This window comes from Pteropus medius, unplaced genomic scaffold (genome assembly GCF_902729225.1).
Source record: "Pteropus medius unplaced genomic scaffold, Ma_sr-lr_union100, whole genome shotgun sequence".
NCBI lineage: Eukaryota > Metazoa > Chordata > Mammalia > Chiroptera > Pteropodidae > Pteropus > Pteropus medius.
Genome location: NW_024350397.1, coordinates 3377724 through 3396950, shown reverse-complemented (window position 1 = coordinate 3396950; position 19227 = coordinate 3377724). Strand labels below are relative to the sequence as shown.

The 19227-nt window shown below is 34.6% G+C and overlaps 1 protein-coding gene and 1 non-coding gene across 3 annotated transcripts in view; both read left to right on the top strand.

The window, feature by feature from the left end:
• The window catches only part of KIF5B (kinesin family member 5B), a 37072-nt gene extending 28495 nt beyond the window's left edge, over positions 1–8577 (top strand). For both annotated transcript variants that reach the window (XM_039839755.1, XM_039839757.1), the window contains exons 21-26: positions 648–708; positions 821–892; positions 1063–1167; positions 2069–2285; positions 2740–2890; positions 6133–8577. In XM_039839755.1, the coding sequence (XP_039695689.1) occupies positions 648–708; positions 821–892; positions 1063–1167; positions 2069–2285; positions 2740–2870 (586 nt within the window). In that variant the 3' untranslated portion in view covers positions 2871–2890; positions 6133–8577. The remainder of the gene's footprint in view (positions 1–647; positions 709–820; positions 893–1062; positions 1168–2068; positions 2286–2739; positions 2891–6132) is intronic.
• Positions 8578–14749: 6172 nt separating this feature from the next.
• Positions 14750–14858, top strand: LOC120584137 (U6 spliceosomal RNA). Its single transcript, XR_005647981.1, has one exon. It is a non-coding gene; the product is annotated as a U6 spliceosomal RNA (small nuclear RNA).
• Positions 14859–19227: the final 4369 nt, after the last annotated feature.

Genomic DNA, 19227 nt, shown 5'->3' with positions numbered 1-19227 from the left:
GAGGTTTTTCACCACTTATTTTTTCTAATTTACTAAGACTATAGTCAGTCAGTACTCAGGTTTTTAGAATCTGAGCAGATAGAAGACTCAGAATTATAATTTTTCACATGCCTTGAATTTATGAGAGAAAGTTTGTAAATGAACCGCTATTGTTAGAATGATAACACCATCAGGACCAGCTCAGAGTTGATTTTATAAATATTCTGCTGAATCTCAATCATGATTTTTTGGAAGTAATTTTAAGTAAAATACGTAAAATACTTTGTTCTTAGATAATTTATTGTCTCTGTAATTTCCAGGTAATCAGAATTATTTTGGATGAATAACAGGATACTGTATGTGACATATTCTAAATATAAATAAGTGATTTATTATTATTTGAATTCTGCCACATTTTATCTCTTCTACTGCTATACGAGGAGAGTTATTTCTAATAAGTTATAGATTCAGGAGATTTTAAGGCATAAGAATTTCTTTGAAAGACAACATGAGTAAACTTTTTTAAAATAAGCATTTTTCATTTATTTGAACTCAAGAATTGATTCTTTCAGATAAAAAAAATTTGATTCAACTCTTGAGTTAAATAAAACTAGAATTTTATAGAATCAGAAGTCAAAAATATGTATGTATGTTTTTCCTCTGTCTAGGGTTATGCAAGATAGACGAGAACAAGCAAGACAAGACTTAAAGGGTTTGGAAGAGACAGTGGTAAGAAAAACCTGAAGATAAATAGGATTGGGGAATGTTAATGGGTTTTTTCTTCTTGGTTGTATTAAAATTGAAGTCTGAACTCCAAAAACACTGCTGTTCTTAATTTAAGGCAAAAGAACTTCAGACTTTACATAACCTGCGGAAGCTCTTTGTTCAGGACCTGGCCACCAGAGTTAAAAAGGTAATATAACTATACTTAGATGTGGGTATCTATATAAATGGTGCCTTCTATGTGTAATGCTTTGTATTCATAAGTGAAATCATTTTATAACATAACAGTTTTTGTTTGGTTAAGTTTAGGGGTTTCTTTGAGCTTTGAATTTTTAATAGTATTCATTGACTTTTTCTCAGAGTGCAGAAATCGATTCTGATGACACTGGAGGCAGTGCTGCTCAAAAGCAAAAGATCTCATTTCTTGAAAATAATCTCGAACAACTCACTAAAGTGCACAAGCAGGTAATAAAGAATATATTTTGTGGTAGCTGCAGCATTGTAAGAATTTTAAGGAGTGGCAAGTATTTATTTGAATTTTCATACCCTGAGCCATTCCATTTATCAAGCATTTATATAAAGAAACCACTACACATTTTTAGGGAAATTAATGTTTTTAACAACCCTTTTATCAAAAGAAGCCAATGAAGTAAGTATTCTTACTTTCTGAAAATTCAGGTCAGTTTTCTTAATTTGCTCACGATAATTAAAATATCTGTTAGGTCTTTGCAACTAAAATACAACTTTTTTGGTCCTTTTACATTTAATGCCCCACGTATGAAATATATAATATCATGAGGCAGCTCATATTTTTAAAAAAGTGTTTATTATGTCTTATTTTTACTTATGGCTTGATAAATGATTTAATTACAAAAATATTTTTTTGCTCCAAAATTATTGCATATCTTTGTTGTTGTAAACCTGATGCTTATACTAGATGTTTGCACCTAGAGTAAGGTTAAAGAAGTTTTATTAGCCTTTTTTGCTTTCAGAACTTCCTGAGGGGATTGCTAAATTTATGTGTGCTTGTGGATCTTAGTATGTTTAAAAGGGTATTCATTTCTAAAAGATTAATATCTTAATGAAGAGACCTAATATTATGTTCTAACTTATTGTCATTGCCTAGTAGAGGGTAGGAACAACTCCCTCCAAAAAAAATTAAATAAAATTTTTATAATACATATGTGTGATATGTATGGATGTATGTATTCCTTGCTTGTTGCTGCCTAAATTAAGTTAGCTAATTGGAAAACCTTAGTATAAAATGTAGTTTTACTTTTTTTCTAAAGAGAAATTATACAATGTTCATACTTTATCCAATCATCTTATTAAAGCTAGAATCCTAATTTTCTTCATATACTTTTAGTTGGTACGTGATAATGCAGATCTTCGCTGTGAACTTCCCAAGTTGGAAAAGAGACTTAGAGCTACAGCTGAGAGAGTGAAAGCTCTGGAGTCAGCACTGAAAGAAGCCAAAGAAAATGCATCTCGTGATCGCAAACGGTATCAGCAAGAAGTAGATCGTATAAAGGAAGCAGTCAGGTCAAAGAATATGGCCAGAAGAGGACATTCAGCACAAATTGGTTAGTTGAACACATTAAAACCTTTAAACCTTGCTTAGTTTGAATGCTTTCATTTAGTTGAAAACATATTCTGATTCATTAATTATGTGCTGTAATGGTGGTATTTGTTTTTACCATAGAGACAAAGAAGTTGAGGAATAACCACATTAACAGGACAAGAAGATAAATAGGAACTAGACAAGCAAGCAAGAGTGGTCAGGGATAGAGAAAACTATGTTGAGCAATATTTCATTCTTCAGAATAACCATTGATATAGGAATAGGTATAAGAGGCTAGATTTTATAGGTCCTGGAAGAAAGGATATAACTAAAAAGAGAGCTAGAGGAATTTTCTAAGAAACAAAAAAGCAGAGAAAAACAAAACACTTGGGTATTTATTGTAAACAAAGAGGTCTAAAAAATCATTATAGTGTATTAAGATTTATTCTAAAGCCAGTTTTTGGTTTTTGTTTTAGCTAAACCTATTCGTCCTGGGCAACATCCAGCAGCTTCTCCAACTCATCCAAGTGCAATTCGCGGAGGAGGTGCGTTTACTCAGAACAGCCAGCCAGTGGCAGTACGAGGTGGAGGCGGCAAGCAAGTGTAAGGGTTACACCGTACCCACAGGTTTGTAGTCTGTATCTGGCTTTTGAATCATAGCTGTAAATGGAAATGTTAAACTAAAGAAAAATGTTAAACATTTTTTTTGGATTCTCACATTAATGTCATGATTTTTTAAATGTATGTAATTGTGAATGTAACGGCATAATTCCTTCTAGTCTATTTTTCATAATTCAGATCATATTATTCAAATTTATGTTATTGTTTTCAACCTAACATTGGATCATTTTAGAAGATCTTGGTATTCTAATAGATATACTATAGTTTATAAATATTCCCTTTTACTGGGCATGTAATTAAGTATATTAATTTTTCTATATTTGAAATTTTCCAAAATTGAAATTTCTATAGATGAAACTTGAAGTGTGAAAAATTTTTTATACTCGCTTATCTATTATTTCCAGAAGATTCCCAAAAGTGAAATGATAAGAAAATGTGAACATTTTTAAGGCTCTTGATACATATTAACACATTGCTCTCCAGAAAGACTGCACCAAATGGCATATTAGCCAAAGATGCTCCCCATTTTGTTGCATCTTTGCCAGCATTGAGTATTAGTAGTTTTTAAGCTTTGAACATAATAGGCCAAAATAAACATCTTATTATTAATGAAATTGAATTTCTCACATTTTTATTTGCCCACTTATTTTTTGAGTTATTTCTGTGTCCTTTTCTGTTTACCTATTGCAAGTGATTTTTTGAACAGATTTATAAGTTCTTATATTTATTAATTTGTTTTTAATTTATAAGTAATATCTGTTCCCTTGTAGGAGATTAAAAAATATCACAAAGTTGAAGATAAAAATGATCTAGAGATACCACCCAATATGTTGTATTTTTCTATAGCTTTCTTTACATATTATAACTTTTAAATTAAAAGGTTTAAGCTGTTAATAAATATTCCAATAACATACTACTCCTATTCTACTTACGCTACTTTGTAACCTACTTCTTTATCTTAGTAATATATCCTGTACATTTTCTTCTACAACATGATTGGTTAATAGCTGCCTAATATTTTAATTCTTTCAGAAGTCTCAAATGTGTAGATGCTTTAGAAACTAAAAATACTAGATAATTATGAGATGGTTAACTGTTGTTTCTGACAAATACTAAAGTCAGTTTGTTTTAATCTTGTTTTTACTTTGATGTTTTGCATAACATTGGTTCTCAGTTTAGAGAATGAAGCAGTATTCTGGAGTATTCACATTACAAATAATTTAATATTTTTTGTCACATAGTATAGGATTTAAAAGGCAGCAATAAAGTGAAAAGAGCACAGACTTCGAAGTTTTAAATTTGAATCCTACTTTATGAACTTGAGCAAGTGACTTTTTTAACAGTTTCTTTTTCATTTCGACTCTAACCATTCATGACCTGTTTAATATCTCTAAAACATTTTTCTTCATAGCCACAATAACATTATCAACAAAATATAGCTAACAATTAGCAACTAAAAATATTTTTAATATTACCTAATACCAGTCTCTATTCAGATTTCTTCATTTTAAGTCCTTCACAGCTGATTTATCTAAAACCAAGGTACAATTCAAGACCACTGTTTGCACTTGCTTATATTCCTTAAGTTTCTTTTAATCTAAAATAACCCCCTTTTATAATGACATTGACTTACTAAAGAGAGACTAAGCAAGTTATCTTGGGCATATGCCACTTTCTAGGTCTGTTTGATTGTTTCTGTTTGTAGTTGCCTTATTCCTCTATTCCCTATGTATTAAAAGCAATTTTAGATTTAGCATAAACATTTTTACCAAGACTATATGGTAAGTTATATGTGCTTAATATCGTGTCACATTAGTAGACATAAAATAGCTAGTTTTCCTGCCTGTTAGGGAAGGCCTCTATTTCTCTCCTTTGGAGTACTATAAGTTCTCACTAAATGTCATTGCTAAGTTCTGCAACTTTAAGCAAAATGATATATAATGAAGCCAGTTTGATCATAGGCTAATTGATATAAACATCAATGTTACAACGAAACACCAATGAACAAAATGATGCAATTTGAGGACCTACTGTATTTACTTTTGAGCCCCTTTATTAGTAAAATGGAAGTCATTCTTGAGAATTACACAAGTTAAGATGTTATTACCTATTACAAAACGGATTCTTTTCTGCAAGTTGAAGGTGGGCAAGGGCATTTGAAAGCATAACTGGATATAGGTGAAAGTTTATCCTTTGTGTATATTGTGCTCAGATTAAAATTCCTATGTAAACTTTGAACTGATAACATCATTTGCAGAGAACATAGATCATGACCTTTGTTAGATGTAGCCAGGTTTTAGCTTGAAAGTAGAATGCTGATCCCAGTGTAACGACAGCAGTTTATTAGCACATGAGAGAGAGATAGCTAACTTAGCTAAACGAGATTTTTGAGACTTGAAGTAATTATAAATGTATAAACATTTACAGGTTTGTCTCGTTGCTAGTCCGAAGGATAGTAGGGTTTTTTTTGGTTTTTTTGTTTTTTTTTTTTAATTATTGCATCAATCAATCTTAAACCGTGGTGGAGAGGAGCATATGATCTTAAGTTATAAATTACTAAAAACTTAAATACTTTATAGAAGAATTTTTAAATTCTTTTAATTATTAAGAAAAGCATTTCACTTTGGGGGAAGATGGCAACATATTAATACCGACACTCTTAGTACCCAGTTTTACATGGCTGGTCTTCTAGCTTGCATACTATGAATGTTGAGTTTTTCTAAACACATTGGTGAGTAGACGGTTTAATATGGGGATGCCTCCAGGTAACAGTTACTGATATTTATTTTCATTGTCATTTTTCTACCATATGCACCTCTTGGGTATTCCTATTTCTCCACCCCTCTTAACCTCTTCTCTCTTTTTTTTAATTGCAAAATATATAACATTCCTAGTTAGTGGTCCTTGGCTTAAGAATGTCACTGACACTGTCTACTGGTTTCCATCTTTAAAAAAAAAGAAAAGATATAATTCATACATCAACTTACTCGTAGCTCTCGGGGAGAAATAAAAAATGAATGGCCTTTTAAACATAGTACTGCTCATAATAGCTCTATGTAAGAGATAAGTTTAAAGGAAAAGAAATCAGATCATTTAATGCTGCCTTTTTTTAATTTTGGGGGAAGTGGTCAAAACTGTTGGCCAAAATGTTTATAAACTATTGGTATATTTTATTCCTTTCACATTTATCTCAGACACAAGTTTTATGCAAATAAAAATATTTTCTCTCTTCTTTCTCCCATTTTCAGGTGTTGAAAATAATAGGAGTATGAAGAGGACTTAATATCAAACAGTCATTCAATGACTATAACCTTTACCCCCTGGGAATTGTAGAATTATAACTTTTTTAATGTATAAATTATATTTGGCCTGTACAGCTGTTTCCTACCCACTCTTATAAACTCTGCTGCTTCCCAACACAACTAGAGTGCAATTTTGGCGTCTTAGGAGGGAAAAATTACAGTTTACAACTGTGGCCCTATTTATTACACAGTTTGTCTTTTGTGTCTTAAATTTAGTTTTCACTGTGCCAAGCTAACTGTACCGTATAGGATTGTGCTTTTTGTACTTTTTTTGTTTGTGTTTATTTTTTAATCCCAGTTTAAATTACCTAGCTGCTACCGCTTCTTGTTTTTCTTATTAAAGTGTCTTCCTTATGTTAGGGAAAATGGAACACTTAGGTTAAATGTCTTAAATTTTACCACTTAAACACTACATGCCCACAAAATGTATCAAGTCAGTACTGTACTTCAATATCCCTTGAAATGATTTCAGAGTCAAAATTATTTGTATCGTCTCTGAAGTTTGCTTCTGAAAACTACTACTGTATGTGCACTGAAACCTTAAAACTGCCTAAATAGGCATTTGAGACTGAGTAAGGCTACATAATTATCTCGTGAAATGCATGTTGCTGAATTTTCTTGAATAGAAATATTTGACGTCAAAAGTAAATCTCAGTTTAAGAAAGAGTTTGAAAAGGAATTGTATTTCTCTTTTTCCCTGTTCTATAATCAGCATAGCTTGATGGAATAAAAATACCCTGCTTCATTCTGGTGAGCCTACTAGTTAACATAAGAATTGGACAGATATTTGTCCTCTTAATATAGTGAAATAAATTATAGGATAAAACAATTTTATATTGTTAGTACTGTATTGGTTGATCTAAATTTATAGCCTATGGGGGGAAAAGTGGAAGAACAGGAAAAATAATATGGAGAATTTATAAATATGCAGGTAAATTTTGGTCTGAAATCCCTGAGGTATTTTTAACTTGCTACACTGTTATACAATATAATTTATTTCTTGTTTAACCTAGAAATAGGTCATCGTTTGCAAGTCACTAGTAATCTTCAAATTATTTTTTTTGGCTATAGCCCTTAATTTTGTAGTTAGTGCTAAGAGTACTTGTTTTTTTGCCACCTCTTCCTCAGATGATTAAACTAAATCAACAGTTTGTTTTAGGAATCTCTAAAAGTAATAGAGAAAGAGATTTCAATATTTGCTTCATCAGTGGGGGGAGGGTGACTGCAACTGTGTTAGCAGAAATTTGGGGAAAATGGGGATTTAAGGTTATTCAGTCAGTAGAGAAAGAAATTTGGTAAGTTCTGTGTTAGGATCTGGCTGGCAGAATTAACTTTTTGAAAAAGTTTTATATACAGATATTTGTAATAAATTTGGAGCCATAGTCAGAAGACTCAGATCATAATTGGCTTATTTTTCTATTTCCTTAACTATTGTAATTTCCACTTTTATATAATTTCCATTTAAAAGATAAACTTATTTATTTATTTTTTTAACAGTCAAAAATTTTTGCTGTTGTAGTCTGCAACCTTTAAAATGATTGTGTTGCTTTTAGGATTGATCAAAGGAAACACTCCAAGAATTAGGATGAAACTTTGGCGCAGCAAGATTGAAATAATGCAATTAACTAAAAAACAGTGCTCCAGCCTATTATGATAGTTTTCTAAATGGAGAAATATTTGGCTACATACACGTAAATGTTTATATTTTGTTTTCAAATGAAAACTTGCTGCTTTGGCAATATTCATAAATGAAGCAGAATTTTTTTTCTCATCTAAATATGGTAGTTTCATTCTTATTAGCTGTATCACGGGTATTGGTGCTGTATAACAATGAATTGTAACTAGCATGTAGTTCAGAATACACAATGTTAGGTTTTTTAAAATTTCTCAGTGATTCTATTTATAATTTCGAACTTTCACAAAGTGTACAAAGAATTTCATAAATATGTTTTCAGTGAACTCTTTGCTATGGTAGGTCATTAAACACAGCATTTACTCTTATAAGTGAAAATTTCTGATCATCTAGAACATTGGCACTTATTTCAATTTGCAGTGTCTTTTTTTTTTTGAACGAATATATAAATGTTCCTTTGACTGGTATTGATAAATGGTTCAGAAAAGAAACGGTGAAATAAAAGTAATATTTATTCACAGTGATCAATTAAATTATTTGCCTAACTTAAGAATACTACTGTGCATAACTCAATTTGACATGAAGTGATAAGAGTCTGAGTCTACCTGTGGAATCTGTTGGTTTGTTTTCAGTGCTTGAAGATACATTCAAAGATAATTGGTTTTGGAAGACGCCATATAATTTTAAGTTTTACTTTAACCTGCATGCTGTAAATGTGTTTTATGTTTAAATAAAGAAGAAAATTTTTTTGAAATGAATTAACTTTCTTTAAACTTATTTAATGAAGTATTAGAGTGATTTTATATGATTCAGTGGCCTTCTGTTTTGACAAAATATTGACTAATATGTCATTCATGAATGTTTTGTTGCTAATGTATTGTGTATTCTTTTGACAGTATTAAATATGTAGGCTGAAGGATTAAGAGCTAGAAATGAATTATCAGTCTCAACATATTAGTGTGATTTACATGGTTCTGTTCATCTGAACCTGAATTATTAGCCTGTGTAAGATGTGTTAAAGTTTGTTTTTCACTACTTTCTCAGTGGTCATTCAAGTCTAGCTGGAGAAAACTAAAGACTTACTAAATACTAGTGGTGATTGGATTTTTTTTGTTTTTATATTTTTAAATTATTATAGAAATTTTCAATCATATATAAAAGCAGAGAAAATAATGAATCTCCAAGTACCACTCAATTTCAACAATTATCAACTCATGGCTAATCTTGTTTCATCCGTAACCCCATTTGTGTGCACCCCCTTCATATTATTTTGAAACAATCCTAGATATGCTTTTATTCATAAAGATTTCAGTATGTAAATATACTCCTTAAAACACACACACAAAAATACCATTATCACCAGAAAAAAAATTTTTTGTGAATAATTTGTTTGAATCACGATCTAATTAAAATCTATGTATTACATTAGTGTCCCCCCATCTCTTGTTTCCCCTGCAATTAATTTATGAAGAAAACAGGTTGTCAGGTTTCCCAGATTTTGCTGATTATGCATTCCTTTGATATAATTTAACATACTCCTCTGTCCTTTTGGTATTGTAAATTTGTTTTTGGTCCACAGAGTTAATCAGATTCAGATTTTTGTTTCATTTTGAAGGGGGGGGCAGTATTACCCCATAGATGACACAATGTCTAGCTGTCTCTTACTGGATTATGAGCTGTCATTGATGTTAGAGAAGGCCCAGATCTATCAATTAATTATGGATCGGCAGTATTCCAGTTGTATCATTTCTTCATTTGTTAGCTGCAATAGAAAAACGCCCTCATTCACTATTTGGTTACATATAGGAAAAACAGTATAAATGCTTGATTCTTTCCCATTGTTTGTGAGTTTCAAAGTGAGTTGCTTCCCTCCTATTTTCCAGTGGCAACCAGTTGTGCATTGTTTTTCTTTATTGTTTTTCTTCTTTATTATTTGGCTATTTTAAGTGTGCTCTTTGAGCTTCCAAGTCGTTTTTTTCTTTCCTGGAAAAGATTGAATGGAAACAATCTTAAGGTTTATTTATCTCCCACACTGTGGTAACATAATCAGGGCCTCCAGTGTGTTAGCCATTTCTGGTTTATCCAGTTCAGTAAGTTCAAGTGAGTCAATGTGACATCCTATGGAATGACCAGATGTCCAGATCTCTTCACACTTAGGATGGCAGGAGAGTTAACATGGCCCTGGGGCAAAACTGTACATGTGTGTTGTCTGTTATATGTGAATGAATTGCTTTTGGTCTTATAATCTGAAAAGAGCACATTATTTACTATTTTGGCTGGCAGTGTGAAAGGGGAGAGCGTAGCAGTTGCAGAGGCTTCTGTTTGACCTCAGCCTATATCCCACAGGCTAAAGGTGTATGTGGGGAGCCATGACAGTTACTAAGTGTCAGTTCTAGTTATAAATACAGAGATGGGAGTGGCCACCAGAAGGGTCCATAGAGCACGTGCAGTTTTAATGTGAGCACTTAGTACATACACATTTATAACTTGACCAGCATTCCTTTTATTCCTGTACTCCCCATGATGGTGCTTCAGATCTCTGGGCATCAGTGTCTACTTAGACCCTGTTTCCCACAGCCCTCCCTCAAAATACTTGAGTATCCCCCTTCAGTGTACAGTTACCTGAGTATAAACCCATAATTATTCCTGGGGCAGGACCAGGGGACTTGTTAAAGTCAGTACTTGCTGTGTTGCAAGGAATTTCCTCCTGGGAACCCAACCTCTTCAGTGTCAGTGTGTTTTGGGTTGGAAAACTGGCTCAGGTAATGGCAAGGAATCGTTATTTTTTAGATTAAGGCAACTGCTCTCAGCTTTTTTGTTTTCCATCATTGATACTCTGATGATAAATACTGCATAGTGTAGTTGGCTGCCTATCTGTTTTCCCTAGATGTGCTTGTTCTGTTAGCCATATCCATACTGTGGGTCCAGTCTCCTTGGCTGCCTTTCCAGCCCTGTTGCACATTAGATAATGGTGTCCACCTAACCTTTATTGTTGAAGGGGGTAGAATTTAATCTCCACTGCTACCAGCAAATCTAGTTCTAGAACAGCCTTATCTACCATCAGCCTTACAGAAGAGAGCTACCGCTGAACTTTTTATGTTACCCAAGTGTTCAAGGTTAACATCAGTGATATATGTGGATATCATGTACCCCAAATATGTGATGAGGGCATATTGCCACTGTTAATCCCGCAAATCCGTAACCTCAGTCTAATGAGGAACATGTACAAATAGGATATTGTGCAAAATGCCTAGCCAGTATTCTTTCCAAAGTATCAAGGTCATGAAAAACAAGGAAAGACAGTCACAAATTGGATACTAAGATGGGACAACTAAATGCAGTGTGGAATCCTGGAACAATGAAGACATCAGTGGAAAAACTAGTGAAATCTGTTACTAGTAATTTACCAGTTAATTTCTTAGTTTTGACAAAGGTCAGTGACAATTAAGATGTTAACAGTATAAGGATATTATCTGCAATTTTTCTGTAAATCTAAATTCCAAAATAAAGTAATGATAAACTTATAAAGTCAGAACAGGAGACAACAGCAATAACATTTTGGAAATGAAAGCAAAACAGCAGACCCGAGAAACCTGACTCCTAAGCCAACAGTGGGGAAGCCAAGAAGCAACCCACCCACCACCCCCTGTAGAATCCCCTAATGTTCATGAGTGTGACAGGTACCTCTGGATGTTGGAGTGAAAGTAGGCTGAAAATAGGATTAGTTGACAGTCTAGGACCTCAGTTTAACCTCCAAACAACCTTCAGTGCTGCACAGCTTGGCAGCTGCGCCTCCAACATCCCAGCATATGCCTGTGTGTTTATTCTCTAGAAAGAGTAAAATAGAGGATCTCTAGACAGGGAAACACCAGGAACAGTTGAGGGTGGGATTCCATACTGAAAACAAGGAGTGTGCCAGTTTTCAATTTATTACATCTCATCTTCAAATCTACATTTCATTGCAATTATAAGTTGAGTTGTGGTCCTCCAAAATTCATGTTAAAATCCTAACCCCTAATACCTCAGAATGTGACCTTACTTGGAGACAGGGCCTTTTCAGAAATAAACTGAAGGTCATCAGGGTGGCCCTAATCCATTATGACAGATATAAAAGATTTGGACATAGACACAGAAGATACATGAAGAGACAAAAGGAGAAGACCGTCATCTACAAGGCAAGAAGAGAGGCCTGGAACAGATCCTTCCCTCACAGCCCTCAGAAGGAACCAACTCTGCCAACACCCTGCTTTTGGACATCTGGCCTCCAGAACTGTGAGACTAAATTTCTGTAAGTCACCCTGTGGTACTTCATTACCACAGCCCTAGCAAACTAATACAGTTGCCTACACTGTGATAATAATGAGCTGGACCCTCTAAGCATATCTTTTTCCTTACCTCTGGAATGTTTCATTTTGTTTATTATTACCATCCAGTTGTCAGTGGTGTGTGGAAGGGGAGAGGACATCCAGTGGCACTCAGCCCCAGCATACACAGTCCCATAGTGAGCTTACAGCCCTGGCCCTGGCCTTGTGACCACTTCTCTGGCTGGCAAGTAGGCTCCTGAAGTCCTGACTCCCTCGATGAGCCTGCCCTTCAGCCTTGTGGTGAGGCACTTCCTGCCCATCTTCTGTAGGGGCGTTCCAGCCTTGGCCCACCTGTATCTCAGTGAAGTGTTTTCTTTTTCCCAGTCCCAGCCATGGTTCCCTGCTGCCAGCCTCGGTCGGACTGCTCCCTAGGGGGATGCTTTCTGCTTCCCTGGGACCCCAGACAACCTAGTAAACTCTGCTAACCAGTGGCTACAGCCATGCCTTGGCCAACAAGATCTGAATCCCAGACATGGGGAAAAGAACCCCCTTCTAAGTTTGTGCCTTCTTTTGATATTCTCCCTTACCCCTTGACAGGTATTCTTTAAATTTCTCTATACCAGTTTATAGTTAACCTCTTGGACCTTGACTGATGCAGAGGATAATATGAAAGTTTATAATCAGAATATGTAGAACCTATGCCCTTTTTCCTCACTTAGCTACCTAATGCTGGCAGTCAAGCTCATGCTCTCCAGCCAGGAGATTAGAAGATTCCTTTGTGAAAAATCTGACAGCTGACACTGGAAATACCCCAGGAAGGAGTACAACTTCAGAAACACTACAGTCAACAAATCTTCCAATTGCTTCCAGTCAGCTACTTTGTGGCCCCAACCAAAACGTGTACAAACAGCCAGGGATAACCAGGCATTTGAGGAAGGCTTTAAGGTGAAAGGATTAAAACGGAAAGAGAGAGAGAGAGAGAGAGAGAGAGAGAGAGAGAGAGAGAAAGAAAGAGAACTAAGGAATAAAGGAAGGAAGGAAGGAAGGAAGGAAGGAAGGAAGGAAGGAAGGAAGGAAGGAAGGAAGGAAGGAAGGACGGACGATGGAAGAAAGTGGGACTATGAGGCAAGAAAAAGACATTTTAAAGAACCACTGATATCCTCAGGTTCTGAAATAGTAAAAAGTTTGACTCCAATAAAAATAAAAAATAAAAAACCAAAGGGCCATAGGAAAGGAATATTCAGAAAACAAAAAGTCTTATAAATGAAAATAGAAATGAAAAACTCAATAGAAGACTTAGAAGATGAAGTTGAAGAAATTGTCCACAAAGCAGTAGCCAACACCCCCCCGCCCCCCGCAAAAAGTTGGAAAATAGGAAAGAAAAATTAGGAGACCAGAAGAGAAGGTCTTGGATCTGAGAAATAAGCATCTCATAAAAGGGAACAGAGGAAACAGAACAGAGGAAATCATCAGTGAAATAAGTCAAGAAAGTTTAACTGAAAGCCATCAGTTTCCAATGCCTAGCACAATGAATAAGAATAGACCCACACTAAAGTACATCATTGTGAAATTTCAGTACAAGTAACTAGATTTCATGCAAAGGACTGAGAATCTATCAAATAACATTGGCAGTAAGAAAATGGATCAATACCTTCAACATTCTGAGGGAAAATCATCTCCAGCCTCAATTGGTATAAAGGTGGGTAGAATAAAAAGGTTTCCAGATACATAAATTCTCAAAAATTTTACTTATGTACCTTTTATCGAGAAGCTATTGCTCGACCAAAATGAAGGATTATGCTACAAAGGGAAAGATGTTGGTTGTACAAAAGAAGGAAATCACCAAGGTGACAGTGTAAAGACCCCAGATTAGAGACAGTCAGAAGGCTACCAGAGATATGTTTCCAAGACAAAATAGAGTAATTACTGTGTTTAAATATTTTGAGAGGAGATCTATATAACTGGAGAGGATTTAGGGTTGACTAAATAGTACATAAAACACTACGAAAGAAAAAAAAGTACCAATTCAAAAAGATAAGCAAGAAAGGAAAAATTGCCATAGTATATTAGATGACTCAACTGTGATTGGCATATTTCATTGGCATATTTCATTGTCATAGCAGCGTAAACATGGATTAACTAAACTCATGATATGACCTTATTGAGAGAAGTTGTTTATGTGTGTGTGTTGATGGTGGTAGAAGAGGGTTCAATCCTCATCTTCAGTAATGATAAAACAACTGATAATGCTTAAACATGAACAATCATGGAGTAGTAGAGATTTGGAGATTAAAATGAATAAAAGTGGCTGCTTCTGCAGAGTGGATATGAGGGAGTGAAGTGGAGCAGGTAATTACTTTTTCTGTGTCGTTTGTTTTTTGAAATGTTATCTACAGTATGTTTGACTTTTCAGGGCTCAGCTTTCTATTCTGTCACCAAGTGGTACCCCTTTGAAGAAGGCTTTACATGCTAGTCCCAGGTTCTTGAGCTAATCTAGAACTCAACTTGCTCATTTGTAGAACAAAGAACTGTCATTTGAAAACCTCGATGTGACTCATAGTCTTTTATTGCTCTATAAATCTGTGATGCAGAGTAATCTTTTCTAGAGTTATAAATATAACATGTGGTGCTCACTTTGGTAGCACATGTTCTAAAAACTGGAACAATACAGAGAAGATTTAACACAGCCCCTGAACAAGGATGACACACAAATTCATGAAATGTTCCATATTTTTAAGTAAAATGTTTCTCTGAGTATATGCATAAAACATCTGAAAATCAAACTTCATAATCACTTTATATGAAAACAAATCCATGAGGTCTCTCAAACTGAAATAAGCAGTAATTGAAAGTACTTCTTTCTTCATTTAAGTGAATGCTTCCAAATTTTGAAGATTTAGAAGTGTTTTTAATTGTGGTAAAATATACATAAAATAAAATTTACCATCTTAACCATTTTTAAGTGTACAGTTCAGTAGTGTTGGAAGAGAATTGATTTTTATACTAGTTTCAGGTATACAGTACAATGGTTAGACATTTATATAATTTTTGAAGCGATCCCCCTGATTATCACTCATTTGGCTCTACACATAGCCGTTACAATAATATTGACTATATTCCCTACGCTGTACTCTATGTCCCCATGACTGTTTTGTAACTACTAATTTGTACTTCATCCCTTCACTTGTTTCATGCAGCCTCCCAATCCCCTCCCCTCTGGCAATCATCAGTTTGTTCTCTGCATCTATGAGTCTGTTTTTGTTTAATTTGTTCCTTTTTTTCCTTAGATTCCTCATATAAGTGAAATCATATGATATTTATCTTTCTCTGTCTGACTTATTTCACTCAGCATAACACCCTCTAGGTACATCCATGTTATTGCAAATGGTAAAATTTCATTTTTTGTGACTGAGTAATATTCCCTTGTATATATGTACCATAACTTCTTTACCCAATCATTGAATGGGCACTAAAGTTGCTTCCATATCTTGGCTATTGTGAATAACACTGCAGTGAACATAGGGGTTCACTTATCTTTTTGAGTTAGTGTTTTGGTTTTCTTTGGATAAATACCCAGAAGTGCAATTGCTGGGTCAAAAGGTAGTTCTATTTTTAATTTTGTGAGGAACCTCCAAACTGTTTCCCACAGTGGATGTACCAATTTGCAGTCCCACCAACAATACATGAGGGTTCCCTTTTATTCACGTCCTAACCAACACTTGTCTTTTGATTTATTGATGATGGCCATTCTGACATGTGTGAGGTGATATCTTATTGTGGTTTAAATTTGCATTTCTCTGATGTTTAGTGATCTTGAGCATCTTTTCATGTCCTCTTTGGAGAAATAACTGTTCAGGTTTTCTGCCCTTTTTAAAAATTGGATTGTTTGTTGTTGAGTTGCATAAGTTCTTTACATATTTTGGATATTAACCCCTTATCTGTTGTATCATAAGTGAATATCTTCTCCCATTCAATAGGTTGTCTTTTCATTTTGTTGATGTTTTCCTTTGCTGTGCAAAAACTTTTTAGTTTGATGTATTCTCATTTGTTTATTTTTTTCTTTTTTCCCCCCTTGCCCAAGGAGATATATCAGGAAAAGATTACTTAATAGCAATATCAGAGAGTTTACTGTCTATATTTTCTTCTAGAGTTTTTGGTTTGGGGTCTTACATTTAAGTCTAACCCATTGAGTTTATTCTTGTATATGGTGTAAGAAGGTGATTCAGTTTCACTATTTTTGCATGTTATCTGTCCAGTTTTCCCAATACTATTTGTCGAAGAGACCATCTTTACCCCATTGTATTTCTTGCCTCCTCTGTCATAGATTAAATGACCATATAGGCATCGATTTATTTCTGGGCTCTTTATTCTGTTTCACTGATCTCTGTGTTTGTTTTTATGCCAGTGCTGTGCTGTTTTGATTACTATATCCTTGTAGTATAATTTGATATCATATAGTGCGATGCCTCCAACTTAGTTCTTCTTTCTCATGATTGTCATGGCTATTTAGTGTCTTTTATGGTTTCATATAAATTTTAGGATTATTCTAGCACTCTGAAAATGGCATTGGTATTTTGATAGGGATTGCATTAAATCTATAGATTGCTTTGGGTAATAAGACCATTTTAACAATGTTGATTCTTCCTATCCATGAGCATGGTATATGCTTCCATTTATTTGCATCTTGGAAGAGAAGTGATTTTGAAAAGAAAATGTGCACAGAATTAGCCGAAGACTAGATATACTTGTGTCATAATAAACACCAAAATATTTATTTAATATTCTTCATATCTGCTTGCTAAGATATAATATTAACATTATAAACTTTCAAATGTTTCTGCTGTAGGTAAAATTAGAACTTACGACAATTATTTAAAACATTTATGAAATTAACTTGTTTTTTTTCACCCACTTAACAGTTGAGAGCCATTTGAAATAAAAAATAAAGTAGTGTAACTAAATCTAAGCACTCCCAAATAAGTGCCCATTGTTTCTTGAGCGATAGACAAGACATCACCAGTATGAACTACAGAAAACACCCACATTAACATCTTGGATATATTATTTTCTTGCTGAATAAAACGTTAGGCACACAGCTTTTCCATACAATAACTGGAATTGTGCACAGTCTCCCTCCACACTGCTCTAAAAATGAACTTTTGTTTTATGCAGATGTAGGCGAATTAGAATGAACAAAAGGCACACATTTTAAGGCTGAGAACATTCAACTGAAAATGAAAAAAGGATTCTTCTTCCGTTATACAGGGGAGCAGATGTAAAAGTTTTGCAGTGGGCAGGTTGGAGGTGGACCTGAAGTCTTTCCATTACCCCCTCTTTGAAAGTGGCCGTCCACTGGCAGGTATTTTCTAAATGCTCCTGTCAAGGATTGCAACACAGCCTATCTGAAGGAATAAATAGGAAGATATCAACACCTCTTTCTGGTCTCCTCTGGCCTAGTATGATGATGAGGACCAACTTCCTGCAAACTGCACTACTGTAGTAGCTTGTTAATTTTAAGGTGTGGCGCACTTGCTAGAAGATTGGGCCCACAGAGATGTGATGGGGCTAGGAAACTGTGCAGACCCTTTAACAGAACTCTTCCAGGAGAGGCAGCCTGAACACCCATTCTTAGGAGGACTGATGAAAAGATGCTTGGTTATTAAGGAATGTTGAGGTCTAGATTCCTGAGCCTGGACACAGAGGCCACCATCAAAGACTTTTCTTACCCCTCCCTCTGCATATACACTCCAGAAGACTGAGTTCACTCTGGTATCTGACAATAACTCTATTGAGAACTGCAGCCAGCAGACTCCAGGCCTGTGGTCATTCGTCATAGCCCAGAATTATTGCACCTCTGCTCAGGCCAATTCATACTTTCTTTGCCACACTTACCTTTGTCACTTATCTACCCCTTACACACTGATGTTCCCACTGCTGTTCTGACAATGCATGTTTTCTGACATGTACTCTTATGATTTCTATTTAACAATTGTCTATATAATGAAAAATCCAAAATCTGCTTCTCCATGCCTAATCTCTCCCATAAATTTCTAACTCATATACCCAACTGCATTCAGGCTATACTTGAAGGCTTGATGGCGGCTGCAATTCAACATATCTAAAAGTGAACTAAAAAAACCAACATGTATGTAAAAAAAAATCCACAATCTCTTACTTGAAATCCTTGGGGACAAGTGTTTTATGTAATTTTGAGTTTTTCAGAATTTAGAAAATATAATACACTGTATATAAATAACACTACCAGTGAGGTCTAGGCCAGTACCTTATAATCAAACACAATTTTTGTTTCTTCAGCAAAATGTAGCACTATTCACATTAACTGGAATATACAAAGGCTAAAAATAGTTTCATGTCATTTGAATTCATGTTTGGTTAGCAAATGATTTTACACTAAATTTACAAAAAACTTACATTTCAGAGCTTTTTAGATATTGAAATTGTGAATAAATGATTATTGAATTTTATTTGCCATATAATATGGAACTAATGAGCTAATATCCCTAACATACACAGAGCTCTTAGAAATGATAAAAAGAAAGATGAAAACCCAGAAGGAAAATGAACCAAAGACATGACTAGACCATTTAAAGGCACTGAAATATACCATTAGTGAGTTCACATTTATAAAAACCTTCAAACAGTTGCCTAGAAAGCACATAGTAAGCTTTATATAAGTGCTTGTTAAATAAATATTGATGGAAGTTAATATTGGCACAAACTTTTGGGAGGACAACTTATCAATATTGGTATCTATTAAATTTTTAATGTATATATCCTGTTATCCAGCACTCCTGATTCTAAGAATTTATTCTACCAAAATACTCACACTGATAAGCAAAGATATGCTGTATAGAAAGATGTTCACTGAATCATTGTAATAATGAACTCCGGAAACAACACTGCCATCTTCCTCAGGTTGCAGCCATTCCAGGCAGCCCATTCAGATACATTAACGACCAGAAGAAGAAGAGAGAGAGACTTCCTGTGGCTCTCTTTTGGGAATGGAAAAACTTCCTGGAAGCCTCCCGGTAGACTTCCCTTCCTTTCTCCCTGACAGATCTAGGGTTCATCAGCAGATCCAAG